This window comes from Natator depressus, chromosome 7 (assembly GCF_965152275.1).
Source record: "Natator depressus isolate rNatDep1 chromosome 7, rNatDep2.hap1, whole genome shotgun sequence".
In the NCBI taxonomy this organism is placed as follows: Eukaryota; Metazoa; Chordata; order Testudines; family Cheloniidae; genus Natator; species Natator depressus.
In genome coordinates this window covers 102292152-102318462 of record NC_134240.1, presented here as the reverse complement: position 1 = coordinate 102318462, position 26311 = coordinate 102292152, and the positions used below count along the sequence as shown (strand labels likewise).

The 26311-nt window shown below is 38.6% G+C and overlaps 1 protein-coding gene across 2 annotated transcripts in view; it reads left to right on the top strand.

Annotated features, from left to right (window-relative positions):
* EDRF1 (erythroid differentiation regulatory factor 1) overlaps positions 1-24915 on the top strand; it is a 46710-nt gene extending 21795 nt beyond the window's left edge. For both annotated transcript variants that reach the window (XM_074959175.1, XM_074959176.1), the window contains 13 exons: positions 2936-3193; positions 4941-5012; positions 5123-5273; positions 7480-7668; positions 8790-8990; positions 9456-9674; positions 10684-10907; positions 13154-13312; positions 13655-13804; positions 18088-18241; positions 19092-19207; positions 20504-20670; positions 24100-24915. In XM_074959175.1, the coding sequence (XP_074815276.1) occupies positions 2936-3193; positions 4941-5012; positions 5123-5273; positions 7480-7668; positions 8790-8990; positions 9456-9674; positions 10684-10907; positions 13154-13312; positions 13655-13804; positions 18088-18241; positions 19092-19207; positions 20504-20670; positions 24100-24244 (2205 nt within the window). In that variant the 3' untranslated portion in view covers positions 24245-24915. The remainder of the gene's footprint in view (positions 1-2935; positions 3194-4940; positions 5013-5122; positions 5274-7479; positions 7669-8789; positions 8991-9455; positions 9675-10683; positions 10908-13153; positions 13313-13654; positions 13805-18087; positions 18242-19091; positions 19208-20503; positions 20671-24099) is intronic.
* Positions 24916-26311: the final 1396 nt, after the last annotated feature.

The following is a 26311-nucleotide window of genomic DNA, read 5'->3' as shown; positions in this document are numbered from 1 at the left end:
GGATGCTACTCCTGTGCACTAAAGGGTCCCTAGTATGTCCCTATTAGAGGGCTGTAGATTAACACCTCACCTTGCCATGCAGTACATGTTTCTGTAGATATGCCCCTAGAAATGCAGTATTGTGAGCTCCTGTGATATTTTTTTATCGCAACTCTAGCAATGTTGAGAGTTTTTAACCTGTCTCATGAAAACATGAGAGGCTGCCAATGCATGAATTTTCTCTTATTCAAAGTGGCTACCATCTCTGTTGTTGTCAATGGGGCTGAAACCGGTAAGATGGCCTCTATTTCCCTACAGTCTATCTACATGTGGAAGTGCCCTTAATGAAGTTGGTTGACACCTGGCACTGCTCTCAGTGAGGCTGAAGCTGCACTGAGAGGCAAAATGGCTGACACGCTATGGTTCAGGAGGGCTAGACAGGACACCGGGACTATGAGGTCAGCTGAGACACTGTGCAAGATGGATGAAACAGAATGAGTAGGAGTGGGATGCTGGGGGGCCCAAGAGGCAGATTTTAGAATTATAAGGGAATGGAGAGCAGGGGCTGTGGCGGCATATGGGAGGCAGAATGGGGGTTCAGAGAACAGCGATGGGGTGGGAGACAAAGACTATAGAATGGGAGCTCCCTCAGCCTGGGGATAGTGGTGGGTGTGGGCAGTCCTGTCTGAGCAGCCAGGGGAAGGCAGTGTTGTGTTGCCAGCTCTTGCAAATAGATCACGAGTCATGAGATTTTGGCAGCTGCAGGAGGAGCTCTCACAATGATGCAAGCAGCTCCTCTGATCCTGTGATTTTTTTTTTTCAGGGCTGGGCACATGGGCAAAGCTGTGTGAGAGCCTTGGAGCACAGGACACAGATGGGTCTTGCCACTGAGCTCTGCCTTGCATGGCCCTATAGCAGAGAGGATGGTCCTTGGAGAGAGTGTGGAGCGGGAAGTCAGGGGAAAGTCCGGACCCAGCAGCTACGCTTTCTTGTCTCCCACTGCCTGGGATGACTTCTCTACTTGCGATCCAGACTGAGGAGAAGGGAGTGTCAAGATAGGAAAATATATGGCAGTTTCCCTGTTATCCTGTGCTCATTCCTAAGATAGTAAGTGGCGTCTCCATCTGAGCAGCCAAGTCGAGGCATGCATTTTTGTGTGCATTAAAGGTTGACTTTTCACCTAAAATTCACACACAAGAATAAAGGGAAGTTAAGTCAAGAAGTACCAAAATACATGGTATGATGATATCCTCATGCTGACTGGGGTCAATCTCATGATTTTGGGGGATCTGGTTTGTGATTTTTTTTTTTTTTTTGGGATAACTTTTTTTTTTGGCAATACTGAACATAGCCTGTGTGTGAGGACCCAGAAAATGGGCCGACTTGAAGATAACACCCAGGTTACAGCTCTGAATAACCGGTAGAATGATGATCATGTCCACAGTCATTGAGAAAGGAGGTAGCAGGGAAGGTTTGGAGAGGCAAGATTAAGAGCTCTGTTTAGCTATATTGAGCTCAAGCTGATGGTTAGGTATCCACAAGGAGCTGTTGGAGAAAGAGAATGAGACTGTAGTTTGAACAGAAAGAGATGGGTCTGGAGTAGAGAGGTAGAAGTAAAGGCCTGCAGCCTGAAGCTAGCTTTGAAACTCTGTAGAAGTGTAGTGCTGTTTTGCTGGTAGTCAGGTTTGATCTCAAATGAGCGAGTTACTTTCTGTGTCAAGAAATGTGGCAAGAGGGATACAAAGTAATATGGAGAGAATCGCCAGGAACAATCTACTTAGGAGGGAGCTGAAGCTAAAGTTTGTTACTACATTCCTACCTCAGGGGTTTTGTTACTTTATAAAGAATAAAGGCAAACCTCCAAAATGGGATAAATTTTGACCACAACCTGTTATATGTGCATTGCATTGAGAGTAGGGTTGGGATCTTGACCCTTTATAGGTTGTAACTTCTTAGTTTCCTGTAAGTTGTTTTTGTCACGCATATCTGCAGAGCCAGTTTCTGCTTTGTGCACCAGTGGTGTGTTTATCTTTAAAATTCTAATTTCAAGTTTTAGTGTTCGCAGTGATGGATGTATTTGAGCTTGATTTTTCTTGATAATGGAGCTAAGGTTGGAGGATGTTCTTGTAAATTTAAGCAGAATTAAACTTATTCTTCATTAGTAACCTTCACATTGATGAATAATACCTTTTGGATAATCAGAATATAATACCTTGTATATCAATAGTGCCTTTCATCCACGTATTTGAAAGCTTGTGACAATATTAATTAACCTTTTCAAATATATTATGCCTGTTTTGTAGATGAATAAACTGAGACATTGAGCTGAACACTATCGTGCAGCTAATCTGAAGCAGTCAGAAATAGAATCCAGAAGTCATCTTCTCCCCCACTCTTCCCCCCCCCCCCCCCCCCCCCGCAGACACTGCTCTGATCAACTGTTTGTCTTGCTACCTTTCAATTGTAGAGTCACTTCTTAACCTAACATTAAATGTTCCATTACAGGACTTCTACAGTGCAAAAGGTGTAACATCCATATCTGTACAGTCCATGTGGACTGTATCTTAGTAGAAGTCAAATACTATTAAAAATGACTAAAAGTTGTTAAGGGAGAGTGATCCTGGAAGAGCAGTTTAGTTTTGACCACTAAACAGCTGTAAATTTAAATGTATTAATACACTTTAAAAAACCCCACAGACCATTATTCTTTTACTGTAGTGGCAGTCTTTTTAAATTGGCTATGACATTTTAAGCATATTAACATCTATTTGCATGCACTGGTTAGGGATTTTGCAGGTACCTGTACGGTCTTGTGCGTGCATTTATTGGACCCTTTTCTAAACTTGTTCTTTGTCTCAGAGTGGAAAGATGCAAACTTCTATTTGAGTGGCCTATTTAAAAACTTGTAACTTGTAGTAGAGGGGTACACTAAAATACTTTTTTTTTTTTTAATAAGATTATTGCTTCAGCAAATTACATGCTCTCAGAACTCTTCCAGTTAGATGAGCCTAAAAAAGAAGGTGCAGAGTTTCCTTTAAATGGGAACTCTGATGAAAGTTATAGTGAGGAGGAAGAAGAAATGCCAGATAGTGATGAAAATGGTTCCTACAGCACCAGCTCCGATCCGCCAGATGACAATAAAGCAGTAGCTGTAATCAAATCTGTTGGAGAGTTATCGGTACCAGAAAAATATAAATCTATTCACCAAATACGGGTAAGTTACTAACAAGCTGTGCTGAATTTAAGAGGGTGGGTGGGGGGGGAAGCTTGAAATGAACATAGTGCGACTTGTATTGTCAAAATATAGTTAACTGGAAGCAGTTCCTTTTATTAAAAAAGGAACTGTCTAAAGACCTTTATGCCACCAGTTATTTGTGTACCTCAGATGAATTGGAATATTGGCAGAAAGGAAATAAAAACTTTGGGCCGAATTGTGGCTCTCTGAGTTTTATCCTATTGCAGATGCAAATGAATATTGTTTTTGTTTTATTATCTTGTGTGTGTATTCTACTTGCCTATTAATTTCTGCATAGCCACCTATAGAGAAATTACTCATCCTTGTTGTAGGAATATTCTGAATATGGAAAGGTACTTAACAGCTGTGGAGAATTAAGGGCGGTCCATACTAAAACATGTGATTTCCCAGCATATCTCTGGAATGTATCTTAACAGCTTGACATGCAGAGAATCTGAGTGTTACTCCATGGGTTTGTGGGGCGGTTACTCCTCAGCTCCCTCCTTGTCCTCTCTCAGAATTTAGGAATCTTTGTTTAAAAGTGTGGTTGTGTTGAAGCCATTCTGAGGGAAGAAATCTTACCTCCTGCCCCACTTACATGTATGAAAAGATGAATTAGGCAGCGTTAGTGTAAGCCATAATGCTGTCTGCATGCACCTCAGTCATAAATTTTCCAAAAACTTGTCTGGTATATGCTTTCATAATATGTAGATGAACAAAAATATAATGCAATTACCATCTGTCAGACTTCACCAAAGCAGCTTTTCTTTAGTACAATATCTAAAACAACCAAATAATGTGAAACTGAGTTTTGTCATTTAGCTCCCAAATGTTAACAATGTTTCACTTTGCCTCTTGACAGTTAATTACGCCATATCTGTGGCAGTGAAGCGCTTGATTTCCTCATGCTTAGTTATCCTTCTGCAACATGTATATCATATCAAAAAGGTTGACTTTTCTTACAAGTCCCTATGCCAAATAACCGAGAGAAACTGATATTCTGCAAAATCAATCACCCATGCTGGTTGATATGCTGCAAGCTTTAGTACCTCAAGGCCCCACTGCTGAAAATGTAGCACCCTGTTGGTGGTGGAAGCCCTACACTGATTTTTCTTCTTAAAACTCAGATTCATTACTGGAGGGTACTGCACTTCTATTTGCAGGGTTTGGATTGATATTATACTGGCAGGATTTCATCTTTCTCCCATACTAAAAGTTGGTCAATGAAGATTGTTCCTTTCATTTAGAAAAGGTGGTTAGGGTGAAATTCATCCCTCGTTGCACAGTTACAGTAATGGGTTATGTGGAAGGAAACAGAATTTACACACCTGCCCGCCTGCTCCCTCCCCTACCTCCTTCTAGGGTATGGGGCTTCATTGCAGTCACTGTATGGCTGCTTTTCTGGAAAAAGGCTGCTTTCCTTCTGTGGCCCTTATTTTAGGATTTTGGGTCACTAAAACAGACTGGTTATGAATTTTGGTCAGTTTTGGTAAATCTAATTAAACCCTACAATGACAGTATCTTCAGTTGCTGAAGTAAAGGAAAGAAATGTTGTGGTCTAGATATAATATGTTTAGCATACTCCATGAATGGCCTTCATTATAGTCTGTTAACATATCCCAATAAACTGGATTTTGCTGTCTATCTTTTAAAGCTTCGTAGTTAGTTTGCTTGTATTTTTTTTTAAGTGACTCTGCCTTCCTAAAAATTTTTTTTTTTAATTAAGCCTAGTTGTGCATTTCCTGTTTGCCATGACACTGAGGAACGGTGTAGACTTGTGCTCAGCTATGTTCTAGAGGTAAGTTTCCTAATGCTGTTGTGTCTTGGTAAAATGTGTGGATTTTGGTATGTTTATATTTAGTTCACCTTCCAAGTAAATACTTAATGAAAGGCTTTTTCTTTTTAAAGGGCTTGAAATCTGTTGACAGCAGCATTAAAAAAGACGGTGACCTCCCTGCAGCCGACCCCACCACCCCAATCCCATTAAAATACGAAGATGAATCCACGAGTGGTGGTCCTGAGTGTCTGGAAAAACAGATGGCTTTGTTTTTAGACAAAAGTAAGCTGAATTGTTTTGCAAATAGGACCTTTTCAATGGCACAGCACACTGCTGCTATTTTATTCTGATCGTCTAAACAATGTACTTGTAAATCATCAATTACGCCATGCACTGAAAAAGCAAAAAAGGATATTGCACACAAACAGAAGCGGAGAATATAGGCCTCTTCTTTTAAATATGAAAAGAAACAGGACAGTAGGGATTCTTTTAGCATATTAAAGATCCTTTTATAGTAAGTATATAAGGTTACTGCATTTTATTTCGATGTGGCTTGCCACTGGCTTCCATAAAGATTTCATTTTGTTCATAGATTGTAATGTAGTGCCCCCTTTAGATTTTTTTTTTTTTTTTTTTTTTTGGCAGCTTTAGGTTTTGTCACTTAGATATTATCTTTATAAGACTATGGATTTTGGCAATAATTTTAGTGTCAACATCATGCTCATTGCTGTGCTACACATGCACATGTTGCCAACGTATAAAACATTAACAAGGATATTATTTGCTTGCCTTGCAGTTATAATTCTGCCTTTTATGCAAGAACTGTAGGAAATATTTGAATAAAAATGTCTTAGTTGAGTGTGTTTAAATCACTAAAGCTGCAATAGCCTGCATTTACTGCTTCACCATCGTATCGGAGCACCTTGCTATTAGTGTTCTGGCTCTATGTAAAAGAGCAATAAGACACAGTTGTCCTATAACTATAATTCAAAAAACAAATGTAGGGGTTCTTAGATGTGTAATTAAAATTTAACTTTTAGTTGGAGTTTCCTTCCATTAATCTAGTAGTTTAGTTGAAAGCTGAATTGGCTGCTAATTTTTTTTTTTCTGGGAGCTGAAAATGACAAGGTATTTAAGAGTTAACTTTTTAGAATATATATTAAACATTGAAATCTAGCTTTAAATAGATATATTGTGGTAGATGAAATACTAAGAAGATTATTGCCATGAAGGTAGGTAGTGACTATTGCTTCCAAGATATAAAATAATATCGCTATGCTTTGTCAACTCTCAAACCAAAAAAGTACTAAAATTTCCCAAGTCTGTCTTAATGAATAATCATTGAAAAGGTCTACTATTTCTCCTCCAACTTTGATTTACAACCGATGGTGTCACTTGGAAGTCAGTGACTTGTAGATCTGCAAAGGACATATTGAGGGTTTTTTTTCCCCATAATTGGTCCAGAATTTAAGACTAAATATACCACCAAATAGCTGCATTACAATCTGAGCTAGGATAAACACCTAAGCAGTACCTCTGATTTAAGTCTCCCTTTTCAACTTTTGGTAGCAGCAAAAGGAACTAACTCAAGTCTTTCAGAGTACCAGTTAGTGTTTGGATAATAGAGATTGAATTTAAACTAGACCAGAAATTTCGAAGATAGATGAGAAAGAAAGTTTCTCCCTTTATTGTACCTATGCTTTGTTGTGCAAAACATATGTGTAGTATCATGCTTCTCCTGAAATCTTTCCCATACATGAAGAAAGAGTTGGGGGAGGCAGAATTAACAGTGGTTTTCCCTCAAATTTAATGTTTTAAAAAGAACCTTTGCTGACACCCACTGCACTGTGTCTGAACTGTTTAGGTTGTCTGTATGATGTATCATACTTGTCCAGAAAGAGAGGTGTGCTCTTCTCCAGGCTGACTTAACGATGTGATCCTATAAGCCAGACCCTGGGGTCTGCCTTCCTGTACAGAAATGAGTCTGGCATGAACATTGTAGAACTTTATCTGCTTCAAAGCCCCCTGAACTAGTGCGGCAGAAGCCTTTGGTGCCAGGACCAGGGCCTTTGGCCCAAAGCAGTGGCGCATTCGGTCTGGTACCAGGGCTACTCCAGCATCAAGGAAACAGACTCTTCTGATGAGGCTAAGGATGTCCTGGCACTAACAGGGTGGAAGATTTCAACAGTTCCTTCTTCCAGGCTGAAATTGGACAGTACAGTTTGTCGATTCTGAGCTAATATTAGGGTTGCAAGGATTCAGTACAAACCAAAAAAGTCACATTTGTGGATCCCGCTCCAGCCCCAGCTGTGGGGCAGGGGCGCACAGTCCCAGCTCCATTCCCTGCTTCAGCAGTTGTCAACTGAAGCCAAAGAAGTCACTGAGGTTCCAGTCAAGTCATGGAATCCGTGACTGCCGTGACCTCTGACTAAATCGTATTCTTATGGATTAGATTTAAGATTTACTTATTTTACTTTTGTATTTATAGTGGGCTCCTTTCAAAAGGATAAACATTCCAGTCAATCAGGAATGATTCCTGGATCCTGGCAGTATAAAATGAAACTCCAGCTGATTCTGAAGTCATCGAAGGCTTATTATGTTCTATCTGATGCTGCTATGAGTCTTCAGAAATACGGAAGAGCATTACGATACATTAAGTTAGCTTTACAGTGCCATGGTAAGTAATTGGAGTATTTTGTTCTTAAACAGTGCACATAGACAATGGCAAATACTTCTGCCGCACATTGAAAAAGTCTGTGGCATCTGAGGACTGAATTAGGCACTTAAATCCCATGCTTTTAAGAAATATATTTATAATAAAGAACTGGCTTGGGCTAGTTGGACGCAGGGAAGCCTTTTAGTTTAGATCATAGGTTTCTTCTGTCTCATTCCCTTTGTCCCCATTACAAAATGATCACAATTTGCACAAGTGGCAGTTTCACTTTGAAGGCAGAGGGGCAGGAATCGGCGTATAGACTGGGACTTGAAGTCTGGTGCCTGGACTGTGTAGAGAGGCTAAAATAGCACCTTTATTCATTATATTTGGCTTGAGCTATTCTTACATATTCCTCATTTTCAGAAGTGCTATATTCACTCAGAAACTTTAAGTAGATACCCAGAGAGTGGAGTGCGTCTCCAACTAATACTGAGACTTTGAGTAGACTGATGGAGAATATTCTGATTCTGTTTCCTGGTTATAACACTGAGAGTTTGAATAATCAGAAAATATAATAGTTTTAAAGTGAAATTCTATTCTGTTTAAAAAAAAAAAGTGCATTGTGACTTGCCAAATTCATTGTTGTTCAGTGAATTGAGATCAAGCTCTATTTGTTAGTAAAAATATGTGAGGGGAATAGTTTCTCATTGTCATCCCTAGAAAATCAGTCTGAGATTTGAAAGTCAAACTCTTCTTCCTGGTTCGTACATCATCGTTAGTAATAAAAATTCTGTAGGCCAAATCCTGCCTTCAGTTATACCTGTGAAAATCCTATTGTCTTCAGTGGTTTTACACAGTTATAACTGAGGGCAGGTTTATTCCTTGCATTTGTAGCTTAGTTAACAGTTCTGTGTGAGCAGGGATAGAATGCAGTCCATCCTCCTTATCTGTAATTGCTGTGCAGTTCTAACAGGGATAAAAAGTAGTACCTGACTCGGACTACACGTACAGGGATCAGAACTGTTGTGTAAGATGTCACCAGTCTTACATGGTCACTCTTCTACGAATAGTAAAATTTGGGTTCTACATGTCTCAAATCTCTTAGTGTTTAATTTTGCTTTCTTGGGTTTCCCCCCCACCAGATACTTACTGCTGCCTCTGCACCAATATGCCTGCTGAAGTGCTACTGTTTCTTTGTCAATGTTTAACCCTTTGTGGTGATATCCAGCTAATGCTTGCCCAGAATGCAAACAACAGAGCTGCGTATCTTGAAGAATATAACTACCAAACAAAAGAAGATCACGAAATATTGCACAGTCTTCATAGAGAATCCAGCTGTCAAGGTATAACATCAAAATAATAATATATTTGGCTGAATTAGTGTGGTCCTATCAGCCAATACTTATCGCACAGTGTTTCCTCAGATTTTGGCAAAACGGCATAGTATATCACTCCTGAGGGTGGGGGAACCTTGTGGTGCTTTGGTGCTATTTCTTTCTTGTCAAAAAGAAAGCTGAACATAGAAATTAAAATAGCTTTTTAGGCATATGGCTTTTCTGGAGAGTATATGATAAAATCATGTACTTTAAATATATCTAGAGTTTAAAAAAAATTCTTCACATCTTTCAAGTAATGGCCAAATTCTGCCTTTCTTTAGGCTCTGTGGAACCCCTTTGATTTTTGGGCACAACTCAGTCATTTTATCAAACCTTTACTATTACACTTTTTTCATAGTCCCTAAAATAAATAACATTTGTTGAGAAAGAATTTATAATTGACATGCAGTTTTTGCTGTTTGTTTTTTCTAGTATTTGCATGGGCCACTGACTTGTCTACAGACTTGGAATGTCAGCTTTCGGTTAGCTGCAAATGCTATGAGGCAGCTAACGAAATCTTGCTTTTTAGTAACTTAAAAAAACAAAATCCAGAGCAGCATACACAAGTACTGAAGAGGATGGGTAACATCAGAAATGAAATTGGAGTATTTTACATGAACCAGGCTGCTGCAGTGCAGACTGAGAGAGTGGGCAAGTATTTTTTTTTTTCACTTGTTACATACACTATTCTATTCAGAGGTTTCCATCAAACAGTGTAACAGTAATTATCATCTTCAGCAACAGTATTTGAGAGATGGAACTCTTCATTCCAGGAAGAAAGGGAATTTCAAAGAACTTCTTTGTAACAGATGCTCTCTCCTGTAGTTAATGGCATATTAGTGCTTCCATTACAAGCAGTGTTTTTCAGGGTACTCTACCTTACACGTGAACACCTTAGTCTGTACTAAAATATGGAATATAAGACTCTGGAGAAACTTTATAGTAGTTATAATTCCCTGGAAAAAATATGAATACTAGCACAATTGTCCTCACAAAAATGCCCAATTGTAGTCAGGCTATTACTGTAGGTAGGATATTATTGCCAAATTTCTGATTTGATGATTACTTTGCTGTCCTTTCTTTTTCTTTAACAGAATAATATTTAGCTGAAATTGAACCTTAATGTTAAACTGTAAGCAATTGGTTATTTAAACAAATTACTCATGGTTACTTCATAGCATAGTATCTGAGTTATTTCTACCTACTTACTTACAGTAGGAAAGAACTGGTATCTGAGTACTTTGAGATAGCTGAGAAAACTGTCTTTTTAATGGTCATTGTCTTACCAGCTCTTTGTTAACTTTCAGTGGTTTTTGACTTAATGTTATCAGAAGGCTCTGACTGTTTTCAGCAAGGCAGTACAGGGTAGCGTCTGTTGGCTTATTCAGAATTTCAACCACTTTGTGACGCTAACCACAAAGCCTACATCATTGCTAGTTGCCAAAAGATAATGAATTAAGTTTTCCTTTGCTCTGGCCAAGACCGAGCACTCTTGGTGAACTATTAAGTCTTCAGTCTTGACTTGTATGCTTTTCTGGAATTTAACACTATAGAAACATGAGAACAATAATTTAATATAGATGTTGATGGTTTAAAAATCTTTAAGAAGCTTGAATGAAATTGTAAGACCTTTTGCCCCCTCCCCTCCCTTTTGATCTAGTGAGCAAAAGTGTATCTACAGCAGAGCAGCAACTGTGGAAGAAAAGCTTCTCTTGCTTTGAAGAAGGGATTCATAACTTTGAGTCAATTGATGATGCAACCAATTCTGCCCTTCTTCTATGTAACACTGGAAGACTGATGCGAATTTGTGCTCAAGCACATTGTGCTGCCGGAGGAGATTTTAAGCGAGAATTTTCCCCAGAAGAGGCCCTTTACTATAATAAGGTAAAAGGCTTATTGATCAGCTTGCAGTTCCTTGCTTAAAAGAATGGGCCTTGCTATTTTGCAGTGATTTCCCACTAAGCATGTGCATAAAATACATTTCTCTGGATGGATCATTTTCTGTAGTTCAGCATTTTCAAACTAATCTTTATTGTGGGGAGTGGTGGATTGGCCCCTGGGTCAACTGGCAGACGTGTTATGACTATTTCAGGTAAAGCTTTAAATGTAGAAACTAAAAATATTTTGTGTATTGATTTCATATTAATTGAAAGTGTATAGGAAAATACCAAGAATAAACATAACTATGTAAAAGTGCTCACTATGAAAAATAACAGGTATGTGTTTTGTCAGTTACAAAAAGTGAAGTTGATGGTTGATTTTTTTTTTTTTTCCCCCTTCCCCCGGCAAGCAGGGAGTTGCTCTCACAAATGCACACTTAATTTGTAAGAGCAATTTCTGTGAAGCAATGTGCCGATTTCAGTATGTGCATACAGTCACTTATGCATAGACATTTACATTTGCAGTTACACATTCAAATTAAGCATGAAGAGGCATGTCCGAGTTTAGAAAATCAGGCCCGTAGTATTTTGATTAGTAGTACTTATTCCAGATCTGATCATCTTTAAAAAGATTGCCGTTACCTTGCTTACCTTATATTATACACACAATTTATCAGAGGTAAATAATTTTGATATTTCTCAACATATGTATTTCTGTTTGTCCTAGGCCTACAATGCCCCTTGTGCAGTGTTTTTGAATTATTACATGCGGCAGTAGTATTGGGACTTGGAAAGTGGTATTTAACAGATGACCTTAAACTAATATTTAACTCTTTTCAGAGTAACAGCCGTGTTAGTCTGTATTCGCAAAAAGAAAAGGAGTACTTGTGGCACCTTAGAGACTAACCAATTTATTTGAGCATAAGCTTTCGTGAGTTGCATCCGATGAAGTGAGCTGTAGCTCACGAAAGCTTATGCTCAAATAAATTGGTTAGTCTCTAAGGTGCCACAAGTACTCCTTTTTCTTTTTATTTAACTCTTTAAACTACTTTTTTTTCCCTCTTTTAGGAACCAAAAATTTTATATATTAAACATTCAAAAAATGCATTAAAAATTGAGTTTTCAGATTAGCTGTAAAACAGTCCTTAATGGATTTTAGGACCTCAGTGAAAGGAGAGCAAAAATTGTGAACATATCTGATGGAAACACTATAACCAATAAACTTAAAGATCACCCTTGCTATAGTTAAATATTGTCCTTTTTAGATTTTGCATCATTCATTTAATGATTGGACAGATCCCTAAGCTACTAGGAGAAGCTGGGGACATTTAGTCTTCTCCATCTCATTGCTAACTGATTGGTAAAGATCTCAGAAGAAAATAACTTAAGTAGCACTTCTAATTCAAAAGGATTCTCAGGGCTTCCTAAAGTACATAGAAGACCACTGATATACTGTTAAAGTAGAATTTGACAGCACTTTTTAAGATAGAGGGACCTTTTTGACCTGAACACTGGGACCAAACCCTCCAACTCTTGTGAATAATGCTATGGAATCTTTAGTATCTGTATAAACAAGACCTCAGTGTGTTAGGTCTTGGGCAGAAATCCTCCTGGCCTCAGAGAGCTCAAAATATCTGAACTGGACAGTTCATTTTTGCAGGAAAAAGAGCTGGATAGCCCTTGCAGCCTCCTGTACATAAAGCTTGGCTCTGAAGCAGTGTCTTTGCAGTATCATGTTGGAAGTAGGCTTATGGGTGGACAGGGAAGCTGGATGGACCATGACTAGGGAGTGTCTAAAGTACACCACATGTCCCATGTTTGTGGGGGCTAGCTGCTCATTGTATAATGTACTCTGCTTCCAGGATTGGGTGGATTCTGTCCCTTCCCGTGTGTAGCTACCTTGTACCAAGGCCTCCCTCCTACACAGGAGATAAGGATTTCATCCTTATTGCTTAATTTTGCTTCCATTTCCATACCTGCACACTGTAATGTAAACGTAATTTGTGTTGTGTATATTTTTAGTCTGAATTAAACTCCAATTTTGTATTTGCATGATATTGCCAGTTGTTAGATGTAGGAGATGCATGATTTAAATAGATTACAAAAGTGGTTCTGAGGAAAATGCTAAGAAAATGTCCAGATGAGTTGTGAAATGCTTCCGCATTAGAATGAGTAGAGCATACTGGATTGTTGCCACTCACTATGCTATAAACCCGTGTCAATAACTACTACTTTACAACATGTTTATAGGCTATTGATTACTATCTGAAGGCTTTAAGATCACTGGGCAAAAGAGAGATGCATCCAGCAGTTTGGGATTCTGTGAACTGGGAACTGTCCACTACCTATTTTACTATGGCAACTTTGCAGCAGGATTATGCACCATTATCTAGAAAGGCTCAGGAACAGGTAATGAAGGAGAATTTATAACATCCACTGAAACAAACCATTCTTCAGTTTTTTGTGAAGAACAAGCGGAATGGTAGAGAACTCCTGCTGTGAGCCAAAGTGGATACATAACTTGTAAATCTTTATATGATTAAAAACTGTTGTGTAGCAGTTATTGCTAACAGAATATGGCACATTAAGAAGAGTACACTGTAAATGGTTATATTGTCATATCTTTTTTCTTTTGTAGAAACTAAAATATAAAGTGCTATGTAAACATCTACAACCTGTTCTTTTATATTGGGTCTTCATGATTTCAAAGTAAATGTTTTGACACTGCATCTTGAAATCTTGTTTTTGTAGATAGAGAAGGAAGTTAGTGAGGCCATGATGAAATCTTTGAAATACTGTGATGTTGATACAGAGTCTGCACGACAACCCCTCTGCCAGTATCGGGCTGCAACTATTCACCACAGACTGGCTTCCATGTATCATAGTTGCTTGAGAAACCAGGTAGTAGTCCAGAATATTGAGTTGCATTGTAGATTTTTTTTTTTCTTGTATGCTGTAATTTATGCTCTGTATCTTCTTAGCATATGCGCAACTTGTCTCAGGTGGCACATGACCAGGATTCATCATCAGATTTGGTCCACTCATTAGCTTCCCCGGCTTAGGCTGGGTACTGATGAGGAGTGCGGGGGGTGTGTGTGTGTGTGTGTGTGTGTATACACAAATATAAATACAGTGTGTCCATTATACTCCTGTTTATCTGAAACCCTATTATCCAAACATCTGCATTATCAAATCCCTTCCTTGTTCATCATGTATCTCATGCTGGGGGACAAGGAAGGGATTTGGATAATGCAGCATTTCGGATAGTAGAGCAGAAACCCCTGGCCAGGACCGAGAGGAGGAGGGTGAACCTGGCCATGAGGGAGGCCCCCTGCTGCTGAATGGCTCCTGCAGCAGTGCAAAGACCGCTCTGCAGCCACTGTCATGGGAGTGTCAGCAGGGGCATGACAGCAGAGCTGTAGAGGGCTTCGTGTCCTGCCACAGGGCTAGTGATAGCTAAGATGCGGTAGGGGGAAGCTGTGGTCTTGGAAGGGAGAGCAGAGTCCTGGCTGGGGGTAGGAGAACTCTGTTCTGCCCACATCTGATGAATCTAGGGATCTCGTGACAGTGCAGGGATCCCTCTGCAGCCATGCTGTTATGGAAGTTAGTGAGCTGGGTAGAGCACAAAATCCAGGGTAAGACTGCAAGGAGGATGATGAGCCCCTGGTTACAGGGAAGGCCGCCTCGCTGCTGAATGGCTCCTGCTCTCTCGATTATCTGAACACCTGATTAACCTAATAATCCATGCCCTCCATGCTAGTCAGATAATGGAGAGTATGCAGTGTATGTGTGTGGTGTGTGTGTGTGTATATAATATATATATATATATATTGTGTGTGTGTGTGTGTGTGTGATATCTTTAATGATTGTAATCTGAAGTGGATTTTTGTCTACAAATCCTGACCTATGACATTTACTAGCCCTTTGAAGCAAGGGCTGTCACTGTGTTTGCATGCTGCCTAATTCAATGAGGCCCAACCTGGTCATGGCCTCTAGCATTACCACGGTATAAAAGTTTAATAAGACACATTCTGATCTCTTTGAGGACTGGCAGTTTCTTTGCCTTCTATGGCATTCATCCAATTTTATTTATTTATTTATTTTTGCTGAAGGTTGGTATTCATAGCTGTGGGTTCTTTTGCTTATCACATAAAGAAATGGTTTAAAAAGTGCTTGTTGCTTTCTAACTTTATTTTGCTTTTGCACACACATTACACTGTTTTACATATGGATTCAAATTGTGGTTACATAAAGCAGTAGATTCAGAGATTAATTTAGGATTGTACACATAAATCTTCAGTGGACATACTAATATATAATTATAATGTTAAACATGGGAATGTCTGTATACTTTTGGTTTGATGTTTTCTCAAAGAAGTTAAATGTCATGACTCATTTCAGTTTTTCAATATTATATAAAGAAAAGCCAATTTCATTATATGAAAACAACAACAATGCAAAGTTGTAGGCTTGAAACATTAAGCAGTCAGAAGCATGCAGAATTGCAGACTACTAGTCCAGGTCCGTTTCGCCACGCAGCATTCTGGAGCAGAAGACCAACTCTGGTGTAGTGGATAGACCAAACCTATTGCTCAGTTTTGAATGGATGTATCCAAAGTTTGAAAAAATTTGTCCTAAACTAGTGCTATGAAGTCAGATGGATTATCATCATTCTTCAGATTTTTCCACCTTTGTTACAGCGGAAACTTTTTTCCTTGATAATGGGTGAGAACATTTGTTTTTGGATTCAGAGCTTCTACTTTAATTCAAGTAAAGGGAGAAAGTTATGATTTTGGTTGAGCAACCACTGCTTTGCAATTTCTTCTTTCCTATGTGTATTGGATGAAGGAGGATGGGCAAGATGTGTGGAGGAGTAATTGCCTCAGGCAGTCTCTCTTGTAATTTTGCTTTGTGTGGTGCAAGATCTTCATTCATCAGTAGATCAATCATTGTTCACATACAACAGCAATTGTTGATATGTCTCTTTGGGATGTGTCAAGTGCCACAGCAACTGGTTTCAATTGACCGAGGTCTTTGCTTCTTAATAATCTATACTGTCCACTTTGTATTCTCGGTCTGCCTCATAATCACTCCCAATCCTGAAATAATGCAGCCAGTTTTTAATGTGTTTCCAGGCATGTCGTTTGACTGTTTCATCATGTGTCACCAGGAATTTGGGGTTTTACAGATGCTTGGCCTTTTAACTAGGCTACAGGCTGATGGTGATTACAGATTTTTATTTTTTTTGTAAATCTACAACATTTACACCAAATGATTTGATGAAAGTCTTGTCCAAGTGGATTTAGCCATTGTGATGCACATCAGTACGTAACCCATATGTCGTCTTGTTCCAAATCACTTCCCATACTTCGCATCTTTTTCTGTGTCTGTCAAGTAGCTCTTAACATCACAATCGTGCAGTTCATTTGCTAATGCCTTGGCTTCTCTTGTCAATGTCGCGCAGTTCTTTCCAGTCTTACTGCTTCCACTATCAACCACTGATACAGAAACCACCGTATTCCCTATCTGCACACAGTTAGCTATCACCGGGTCATTGTGAACATTACTCCAGCTATCTTGTAATAATGTAACTGCTTTTTCATGTATTTCATTGAGTGTTTCCACACTCAAGTTGTCAGTAACTGCGTCTAACCGTTCATCTGCTACCTGCTTTCGATTGAGTGCTTTGTAGTCTGGCCTGAGACAGCTGATCATTCCTTGAAAACAGAAAAGGTCAGTAACAGAAAAGGAAATATTACAGTGTGATAGAGTGCTGGGCGCTAGCAGATAAGCCAGCACTCTGATTGCTTTGGCACCCATTAATGTGGGGAAGCATGGGGGAGCTAAAGAATTAATTAGCACACCAGCTAAAGATTGATAAAAAGAGACAGGAAGGAAATGCTAAAGGGTGGGGAAGGGAGAGGAGAGGAACAGGGATTGCCATCAGTCTAGGCTCAGCTATCTCAGAGAAGTTGGATGTCTGCTCCTCTCAGACCCTGAGGTAAGGGATTAAGATACAAAGGACACTGTAAATAGCATTGCTGCATGGAACTGTAAAGGTATTGGTGGAGGGAACATAAACAAACTACATAACATTGCTACCTAACTGGCAGAGTCTGAGCAGGTTTCTGTGTTACCAGAGAGCAGGAGCGGAGCGTTTCCTGTTTTATTTATATAGCCGTAAAAATAGATAAATGATTCGCCCCCCCCCCCCCCCCAAGTTTCTTTTGTTTCAGTTCTGAAAAAGTTTTTTGTTTTCAAACATATCCATATGTGATTTTAAAAAGGTGATACTTCATCCTCATTGTCTTTGGGCGACGTGGATCTGGCTTTCTTTTGATGTACTTGGCAATGGCAGTGTAGTAGTAGTTGTACTTTCATCCTCAGTCTGATTCTGATACTCGCAAACGTTTCCAAGTCAGTGGTTCTGGTGTCTTTATTCTTTCAACTGCATTTTGCTATCACATTTCTTCATATTGTCTGCCTTTCCACACACTTTTCCTTTTCATTTCTGTATCTAAGACTCTTTTTTTGCCATCTTCATGAACTTTCTCAAAATAGCCATGAATTGGGTCAAGTGGTCTTCCATCTTTGCTCCTGTTGGAATATTCTGACTTGAGTCCTCACTGAGTTCAGGTGAAGTAGTTGCACTCCAGTCAGCCAGATCAAGAGGCAGAATATTAGACTGGACAGTTTATCTCAAACAGAAACTGAAATTTCTGAATCTGGGAATTCCACTTCTTAATTTGCTAAACAAACACATAATTTTCATTGCCGGACAAAGAAGGGGAATTCCCAGATTCAGAAGTTTTTTTCTTTGAGGTAGCAAAGATAATAGCATCAATCTAAAGTTGTATGCTATTTGTTTTATTTCCTTTAATTGAAATTACAGACTCTGTTACTGCAAAACTGTTATCAAATGGCTAAGTATTTTTCAGTAATTTTCATTAGTATATTCTAAGAATTTTTTTTTCCTAGTTTAAATGGGTATTTACCAGCACACTGTCTTAAACTAGCTTTTCCTGGGAAATTGCCAACCCTGCATTTTTTTTCTTCCAAATTTCATAATTGTGGATTAAGCAGGGGAGTGATTGTGGCTGTGATATGCCCCCATAAGCAGTTTTTTCACTGCATCTGTTACCTAAATGCCTAAACACTTACTACATAATGTACTTCTGTTACAGGTTGGCGATGAGCATCAAAGGAAACAGCATCGAGTATTAGCTGAACTTCATTACAGTAAAGCAGTAAAGCTTTTTCAACTCCTAAAGGATGCACCCTGTGAGCTCCTTCGTGTACAGTTGGAAAGAGTAGCATTTGCAGAGTTTCAGATGGCAAGTAAGTTGGACTACAAATAAAGAATCTCTGTGGGAGAATCTCAAAAAAGAGTAAAATTGTTACTGAGACAAGGTGGGTAACGTAATATCTTTTGCTGGACCATCTTCTGTTGGTGAAGGAGACAAGCTTTCAAGCCCAGACCTGAAGGAAGACCTCTGTGTAAGCTCGAAAGTTTATCTCCTTCACCAATGGGAGATGGTCCAGTAAAAGATATTCCTTAACTACCTTTTCTTTCTAATATCCTGGGACAAACATGGCCACAACAACACTAAAGTTGTTACTGTCCACTTCTCCATTTTTTTGAGAAAGTAGTAATCTTCCACTGCTTTGGGACACAACCACATTCTGGGAAAGAGCTATTTTAGTCCATTGCCCACTTGTGAAATTTTCAAGCAAGCACCTTTGTGCTTTCTCTTATGTTGTCCCCACCCATTTGGGAGGCACTCCCCATAAGTATTAGCCACCTTTTAAAATGCCTCCTTAGCAGTCTCCTCTTTCCACAATGCCTGTCAAAAAAAAAAACAAAAAAACCTCAACCTTGACAACAGCTAAGCTGCTGGAGTGCTGAGACCGCTGCCTGTCATGCCGACCAGTCTTGTTATATTGTGTACTTGTACTCCCCTGTCGGTATCCATTTGTTGTCTCTTGTCTTATACTTTGGACTGTAAGCTCCTTTGAGCAGGGGCTGTCTGTATTGTGTGTGTACAATGCCTGGTACAGTGGGACCCTGGTTCATGACTAGGGCTCCAGGCACCACAGTAATACAAATAGTAATACCTTTGTAAGACACTCTGAGATCCTTGCATGAAATTAGCTGTATTAGTCCAGAGCTTATGTCTTTCTAATTTAGGTCAAAACAGTAGTGCTGGAAAACTAAAGACTCTGTTTGGGGCTCTAGACATATTGATAAAGACCAAGTGTGCATTCCAGCTGATCAGAAAGGAGCTTTTAGCTGAATGTGAACAGGTAAGCAAAAGGACAAGTGATCTGATTGTCTATTGCTTTGAACCTTGTGTAGTCACTTATACCTGTTCATTTGGGAATAAAATACTGGTTTTGAAATTGTAATTGAACTATTCTTTAAATATTAAGTTATTACAGTTCATCTTCAGGTTTTTGTTAAATTCTCTTCATTGTGTCTGGATAAGCATATATATGCCAGAAATACTCCTCTCTGACCAGTTTTAATTGATGTATCCTTCTATGGGCACAAAGAGAAGGCAAAAGTTAAACAATCTTATGTTTTGAGGCTAAACCCATTCTGGAATCCTGTCAAGTTCTGCCTTGTCAGACAGCACCGGAATAGTTGGAGATCTAAGTAGAACTGAAGTTCTGCATTAAAATGTTGAGGACAAAAATAGTATATGCAAACATCATTATATATTATTAGCGTGACATATTGTAACTCGTCCAGATGAATTCAAGTTTATAAGACAAGTTTTAATGTAATCCTAGTAATACTGGACCTAACTGTAGTTTTATTAAAGCTAATTGCCAAAATTTCAAAGAGAAATGTAGTTCTGAATTCTCATAGTTCTGCAGAGATTGATTAGGACCGATGTATTTCTGTATAATGGGACATGTGTTTTTCCTTTCCAGTAGTAGTAGTCGTCGTCTATAGTACACTTATGGATCCCCTGAAGTCTCTGAGAGTTGCATGTACACTTTTGAACAAGGTTGATATTTGTCCACTAAGATTCACCATGTCACTGAAGTGTTAAAAATTTGGAAGGTCATTTGCAGTTGAGCCCTATCACAGGGATCCTGATGGTAGCATAAGCAGCAATATTTACTTTTGTCATGCTCAGATTGCCAGTGCCAGCTGATAACCAGTTACCAAAATCCATGCTTTCCCATTATTTTCATAACTAAATTTGATGGAGTACATAGAACATATTAAAGCAACTTTGAAAAATTTCACAGCCAGCCTTATGTAACTGGTGAACAATGCTGAATGCATCCGATGAAGTGAGCTGTAGTTCACGAAAGCTTATGCTCAAATAAATTTGTTAGTCTCTAAGGTGCCACAAGTACTCCTTTTCTTTTTGCGAATACAGACTAACATGGCTGCTACTCTGAAACCTGTCAGTGCTGATATAAGTTATTACCAAAACAATTTCCATAAACAGCATGGAATAATAGTCTTGACATTAACATTGTATATTTTAACAAGTGAATTAAATTGAAATTGTACTATTTGAACCTGATTTAAAAAATATAGTTTGCTAGCTGGGTGAGGTGAAATGCCTTTCTGTTTTTTAGATAAATGAGGATGTCAAAAGTAGTGATGAGAAGACACCACCTGGTGACTCCTCTTCTAACCTTAATAAAGATGAAGTAATAAAACTTCTCACTATATATGAATCTCGATTGTCATTCCTCCTCCTCCAATCAATTAAATTGCTGACATCAACAAAAAAGAAAATTGGGTAAGTCGAGACTTGTTAAGCTTTGGTAAAATGCAAAATTACAGTGTATATAATCCAGGATGCATCTATACATATTATATACACACAAGAAAATGCAATTGTATATGCAATTTGTATTTTTTGGAAAGATTGATAGTGTGTGTGTAAACGATCAAGCTACATGTCAACTCTGGCTTACTCTTCTGAGAATTTACTGTTTTGTGATTTGTGTAACTGAGGGAATGACCTAAAAAACTTGTCTGCTCCTTGTGTATGGGCAGCTTCTTGTATCTGTTATTTCCAAAGAGCTGCGTAAGATTTTGAGAAGAGAAAATAAAGGCCATAACAAAAAGAAAAATGATCAAAACTTTATATTGTCCCTGGTAGATTATGAAACATGGTGAAACAGACGTTCCTTCTCTCTGTCTGCCCCTCATCCCGAGCTGTGTGTGTTTTGTGTGTGCAGGGGGGCGGGGAGAGGGAGGGATGTGCATACACATGTACAGAGATCATCTCTAACTTGCACAGCAATCAGCTGTTGGCAGGTAGCCTAAAATCTCTCCGACTTTGGCATCATCTTTCTATAGTGATATATTGTGTGTGCCGCAAGTTGGGTGGATGTGCTTTCCTTTGACACGGGTGGGTCTACCTTACGTTTCCACCTATGACCGAACGTTGCAAACAGACACTGGGAGACCCACTGCAAATTACTGAACTTAGCAGATGACTATGTAGTTTGAAGTATGACATTTAGGGTATGCTGAAGTCCCCACTATAGCTAAAAAATTATGAAGTGATGTTTTTATGTGCAAATTTTGGGCTAATGCTTAGTAAGGTTGAACTGTAATATTTTCTAAAATACGTATTGGTGTGGCAGCCTAAAGGATTATCTTTTTTTTTTGTGTAAACATTTCCTTATGTTCTCAAACAGTATCTAACTGCTAGGATTTAATTCAAAACAAAAACATGGCCTCTTTCTTTTTTTTTTCTTTTTCTTTTTTTTTGTGTTGACCTTCAAGGGCTCTCTTGAATAGAGTCATGGCAGTGTAATAATTGCCGACACCAGTATCACTTCTCTTGGATGTAATTATATTTAATTTTTCCTAGGGGGACCCAGAAAATACATTTTATCTCAACAGCTGCAAATAGGTGGTGACCCCATCAGCTGAGACTATGTAGACACTATGGCAGCTTGTAGAGCATCAGAAATAGCATAAATAGCAAAAATCACCTTTTTGGAGTCATGTTTACAAAACCTGTTCTGCTAGCTAGTTCCACGGTCATGTACATTGACGGTTTTTTTTCTTTATTGCTGAATGCTGTATTAGCTGCACAGTTGGCATTAAGATCGAAGTACAGTTGTCTGTATTTTCACATTGGAATACAGTCGCTGGCCAGGTTTTAAGCAGCTGATGTACTATTATGTTGGATGCTGTGTGGCTAAATGCCGTTTAGGGAAGCATCCATCCTTCTGTATACAAGGACCATAAAGCAGAGGGGGGAAAGAGGGTGTGTGTGTGGAAGGACAAAAGACTAGAAAAGAGTCTGACTTTTTTTTTTGTGTCGCAGCAGTAAGGTGCCTTTAATTTTTAAAAAAGCTTCCACAGGGTGGCAGTGTAAATATACGAAATGCCAAGGACCAGAGTATAATCAATCTTTTTTTTAAACAAATTGACATGTATGGTAATTGACTAACACTAGTAATTGTGTTGGTTTTATGCGATCATACTTCATAGCCTTGAAGAGGGTGTGATGTCAGAGTAGAATATTTAGACTTTCTTTTCCCATCTACCGTTCTAATCACTAATATTCTGTTTAAATTGATAGGCTATACATGGTACATACACTTCAATTTAATTATGTTATAGTGTTTAATTTTTCAAGGTCTGCAAAATAAAAGCAGAATGCTATTGTCATACAAACTTAATACAGCTAATGTGTGTCATTCAAAAACTGTAGAAGTGCATTGAGGGTAAGTTAAATTCCCTTCTCTCTAACCTTTTTACATGTAATGTGCAAATAGTATATGCCCAGTTCATTTTCTGTCTATAGGGTTGGGGGGAATGCCTACCCTCCCCCATGCCTCCACAGAATGGTTAGCTTGGTCAGAGTGGGAATTGAGTAATTCCTCTTGCTGATCCATGGTTATTGATGCAGTCATTCAAGGGGAATGCAGAAGGGAAATTTTTACCCCATCTTTGAAACTGCAGTGCTCAAGCCACAAAAGTTACAATCTGGCTATAAACCTGCATAAAAGCAAGACGTCTTTAAAAATTAAGTGCTTAAGCAGAACTGAATTTGGCTGTGTAAAATTGTAAGCAGGGGAATAGTAATTCAAAGCGATGTTTTGTCCCGGGCATTTTTGTAATTTATCCTGGCAATAGCTTGCATTTCAGTGGCTTTTTTTATTGTATACCTGTTCTCTGTGTTAAATAAATCTTCCACCGCTTTGTGCCAAATGTTATGAACTAATTGCTGCTTTGTTTCTTAGCAATTCTTGATGGATTTACAATTAAACCAACTAGTCACATATATTACCTGTAATATCAGTGGCAACATTGTTATTTTTCTGAGATTTTAAAAACTGGCTTTTGGAGTTTTATTTCCTAAAGTGGCATAAATGTACTGGAGATGGGGAAGCCCGTTTAGGAATTTAGAGAGAAAGGTAATACAGTTGAAGCGATGAGCCAGCAAAATTACCTTCGCATCAGTGTTTTGAATGGATAAGTGGGGCAAGATGGCATTTGTCAAGGCCAGAAAGGAGAAGGCTGCTGTAGCCAAGACACAAGATGACGAGGGACTGAATGACACATTTAGCTGTGTATGGAGAGGAAAGGCAAGATCTTAAAGATGTTATGCAGGAAAAATCTGCAAGATTTAGACATTGCTTAGGTGTGAGGACCTAGAGAAAGGGCCAGGTCAAAGATGATGCCCGCATAACAGTGACAGGGAGAATGGTGGTGGTGCCTACGGCGACAGAGAAAGCAGAAGGGCTTGTGTAGGGAAAGACTAAGAGTTTTTTGTTGGCCCCATTGAGCTTAAACTGGTGGCTCAATAGTCATGAAGAGCTGTCAGAAAGGCAGGCTGAGATTTTAATTTGGAGACAGGTATAGCATGGAGAAATAGCTCTGGGAGTTAACATGGAGATGGTACTTTGAAGTCATGTTTGTGCATATGCTGCCCAGAAACTGTAAAGGAAGATGACTGACAGGGTGAGGCTCAGGGCCCCATAGGACTCTTTCTGAAAGCTGGAGTTAGGGGTGAGGTGGATACTTGGAATGCAACACTGAAGGAGTGATTAGAGGTAGTGGGAGAACCAGGAGTCATGGAATCCCAGGGACAAGAAGATTTTTGATGGGTAGTCACTGTTTTAATCAGTATTTGCACAATGTAATTGTTTATGCTTTGATACAATGTAATAGTTCAGGATACCTATGGTTCCTTTTTCAGTGGCAGTAATGAAGAGGAGGAAGTTCTTAAGACCAACAAGCAAGTTTACTCCCTTTTATTGCGTGCAACTGCCAACAAAAGTGTGACTCTGCTAGCAAGAATAGAAGTCATTTTAAATTTGCTGGAGCAGCTGACTCAACAATGAAGCCGATAAGACAGGAATTCGGTGACTTACTAAATATAAAACTGCTACAGATAGCAGAAATATCAGTGCCTTGTTAAACATGGGGTCAGTAGTTTTGTCCCATGTGGTGCTTAGTTTTATTGAAGTTGAGGTAAGCATTGCCTATTTATAACATAGTACAGCTGGGAAAGAACAGGAGTTCATTGCTATCCCATGACAACTCAATTATGATTTGGTTATTAATGTTTTTACATTTGTGAAGTGCTAAAATGGAAATCTATAGGTAAAGCTTCCAATCTTTTACATTTAAGAAATACAGTTGATTTCTCTGAAAAGCAGTGGGCTTTGCAGTGATGCAGAATAAAATGTTTAGCATAAAAATGTAATCTGTTACAGTTGGATCAGTTTGATATTTTTGTATAAAATGTTACTTCGTAAGCAAAGCGGTATTGGAAGACTTTTTCCAGTAATGTTAACTGAAACTGTACAAAGAAATTTCCCTTTATATATGCAAACATATTTCCTTTTTAACTACAGTTAATACCATGCACAAAAATAAATGTGTGCCTTTTTAGCTTCAATACAAGATTTTCCATGGATATTAGCCTTTGCTGGAATGTCATTTTCACCACAGAGTCAAATGGAGTTAGCTGTATTTTGATTTTTTTTATCAGGAATAGTATTATCCTCTCTTCAAACTTGAAACTGTGAATAAATGATAAAACATATTTTAAATAAATTTTATTTATTAAAACTAGAACATACAAATCTAAGTGATTTTTTTTAAATTTTTGCTATCATTTAATGTTTCTGTCCAAGAGACACAAACTGCCCAATCACATTGAAAACAGGTTTAAAAACCACAGGCCTCGTTTTCATATGTGCTGAGCATCCGCAGCTCTAATGAACTTCACTCGGAAATCTGAAAATCAGGCTTTAGTCTCATCTCAATGTGTTAAGACTTAAAACATGTAGCTATCTCTCCCCAAGTGTCAGTGAGGAATTCAGAAGCATGAGATATGAAGTCTTTTTACTAGTGTTGCTCTAAAAATTAGAAGTATTACAACTATGTATGTACAGCAATGATTTGTCATCTGATTTGTCAGAAGTTCTTAAATGCAAGTTTTTATTTTGGTGAATAGCTATCCTGTTCCTAACTCTCCTGAATCAAAATAGGTTTGGAAGCCACAAGTTAAACAGTACTATATATGTGTTCGTCATTAATCTGGATTCCCTGCAATCTATCTACTAGTGGTGTTAATCTTGGGCCGCACCTTCCATTACTGTTTTTAATTGTCTGCTCCATATTCACATCAAGCAAGAAGAAATTGTCTGAAGTTGTTTAGAAATTCTCTGAATACTAGTGCAAAATCAAAGCAGTGTTTTGTGCTTAAGACTGATACATATTTCATTGCCTTTCTTTTGAGAACTGGGGAGGGTAAGGGAGAGAGTTGAACAGTATTTATTCTGGAAGATCCTATATTGGGGGGGGAAAAAGTAGGTCTCATCATGAAATCCTGATTATCATTATGTTAGATTGTAGTTCTACTCTGAAAAGTGATATGAAAAGCCATATAATTTTTTAGAGTATCTCGCTGCTTTTAGTATTAAATTTGCTCATATTATGAATAGACATTTTTTTTCGTCAGCCCTGCAAACCTGACCTGGACTCAGCAGGTCAAGGTAGATCTTTTTCATTAGACATCAGGACCCAGCAATTGAACAAACCAAGTGTATCACCAAGGGAACATCCTTTTACAACCTCCTTGTCTTCAAATCATACCTATTGTTATGCAGCCACCCAAGTGGTTCTAGAATTGTCATGGCTCACTTTGGACCTTGCCATTTAATCAGAGGTGCATGCATATGAATAATATGTTGAATCTAGATTTCTGCTAGGATGGCCATACAATTGCTTGGAAAGTATCAACTGAGGACGATTAGCAACGTCAGTGTTTTGTTTTGTTTTAATTTTCCTGTTTACATCAAAAGCAAACATCTGTGAAGTAAGAAGTTCTTCTGGAGTTTTTGTTTGTTTTTTGTTTTTTAAGAGATATAGTTAGAGAGCCAAAAAGTAAACTAGGAGAC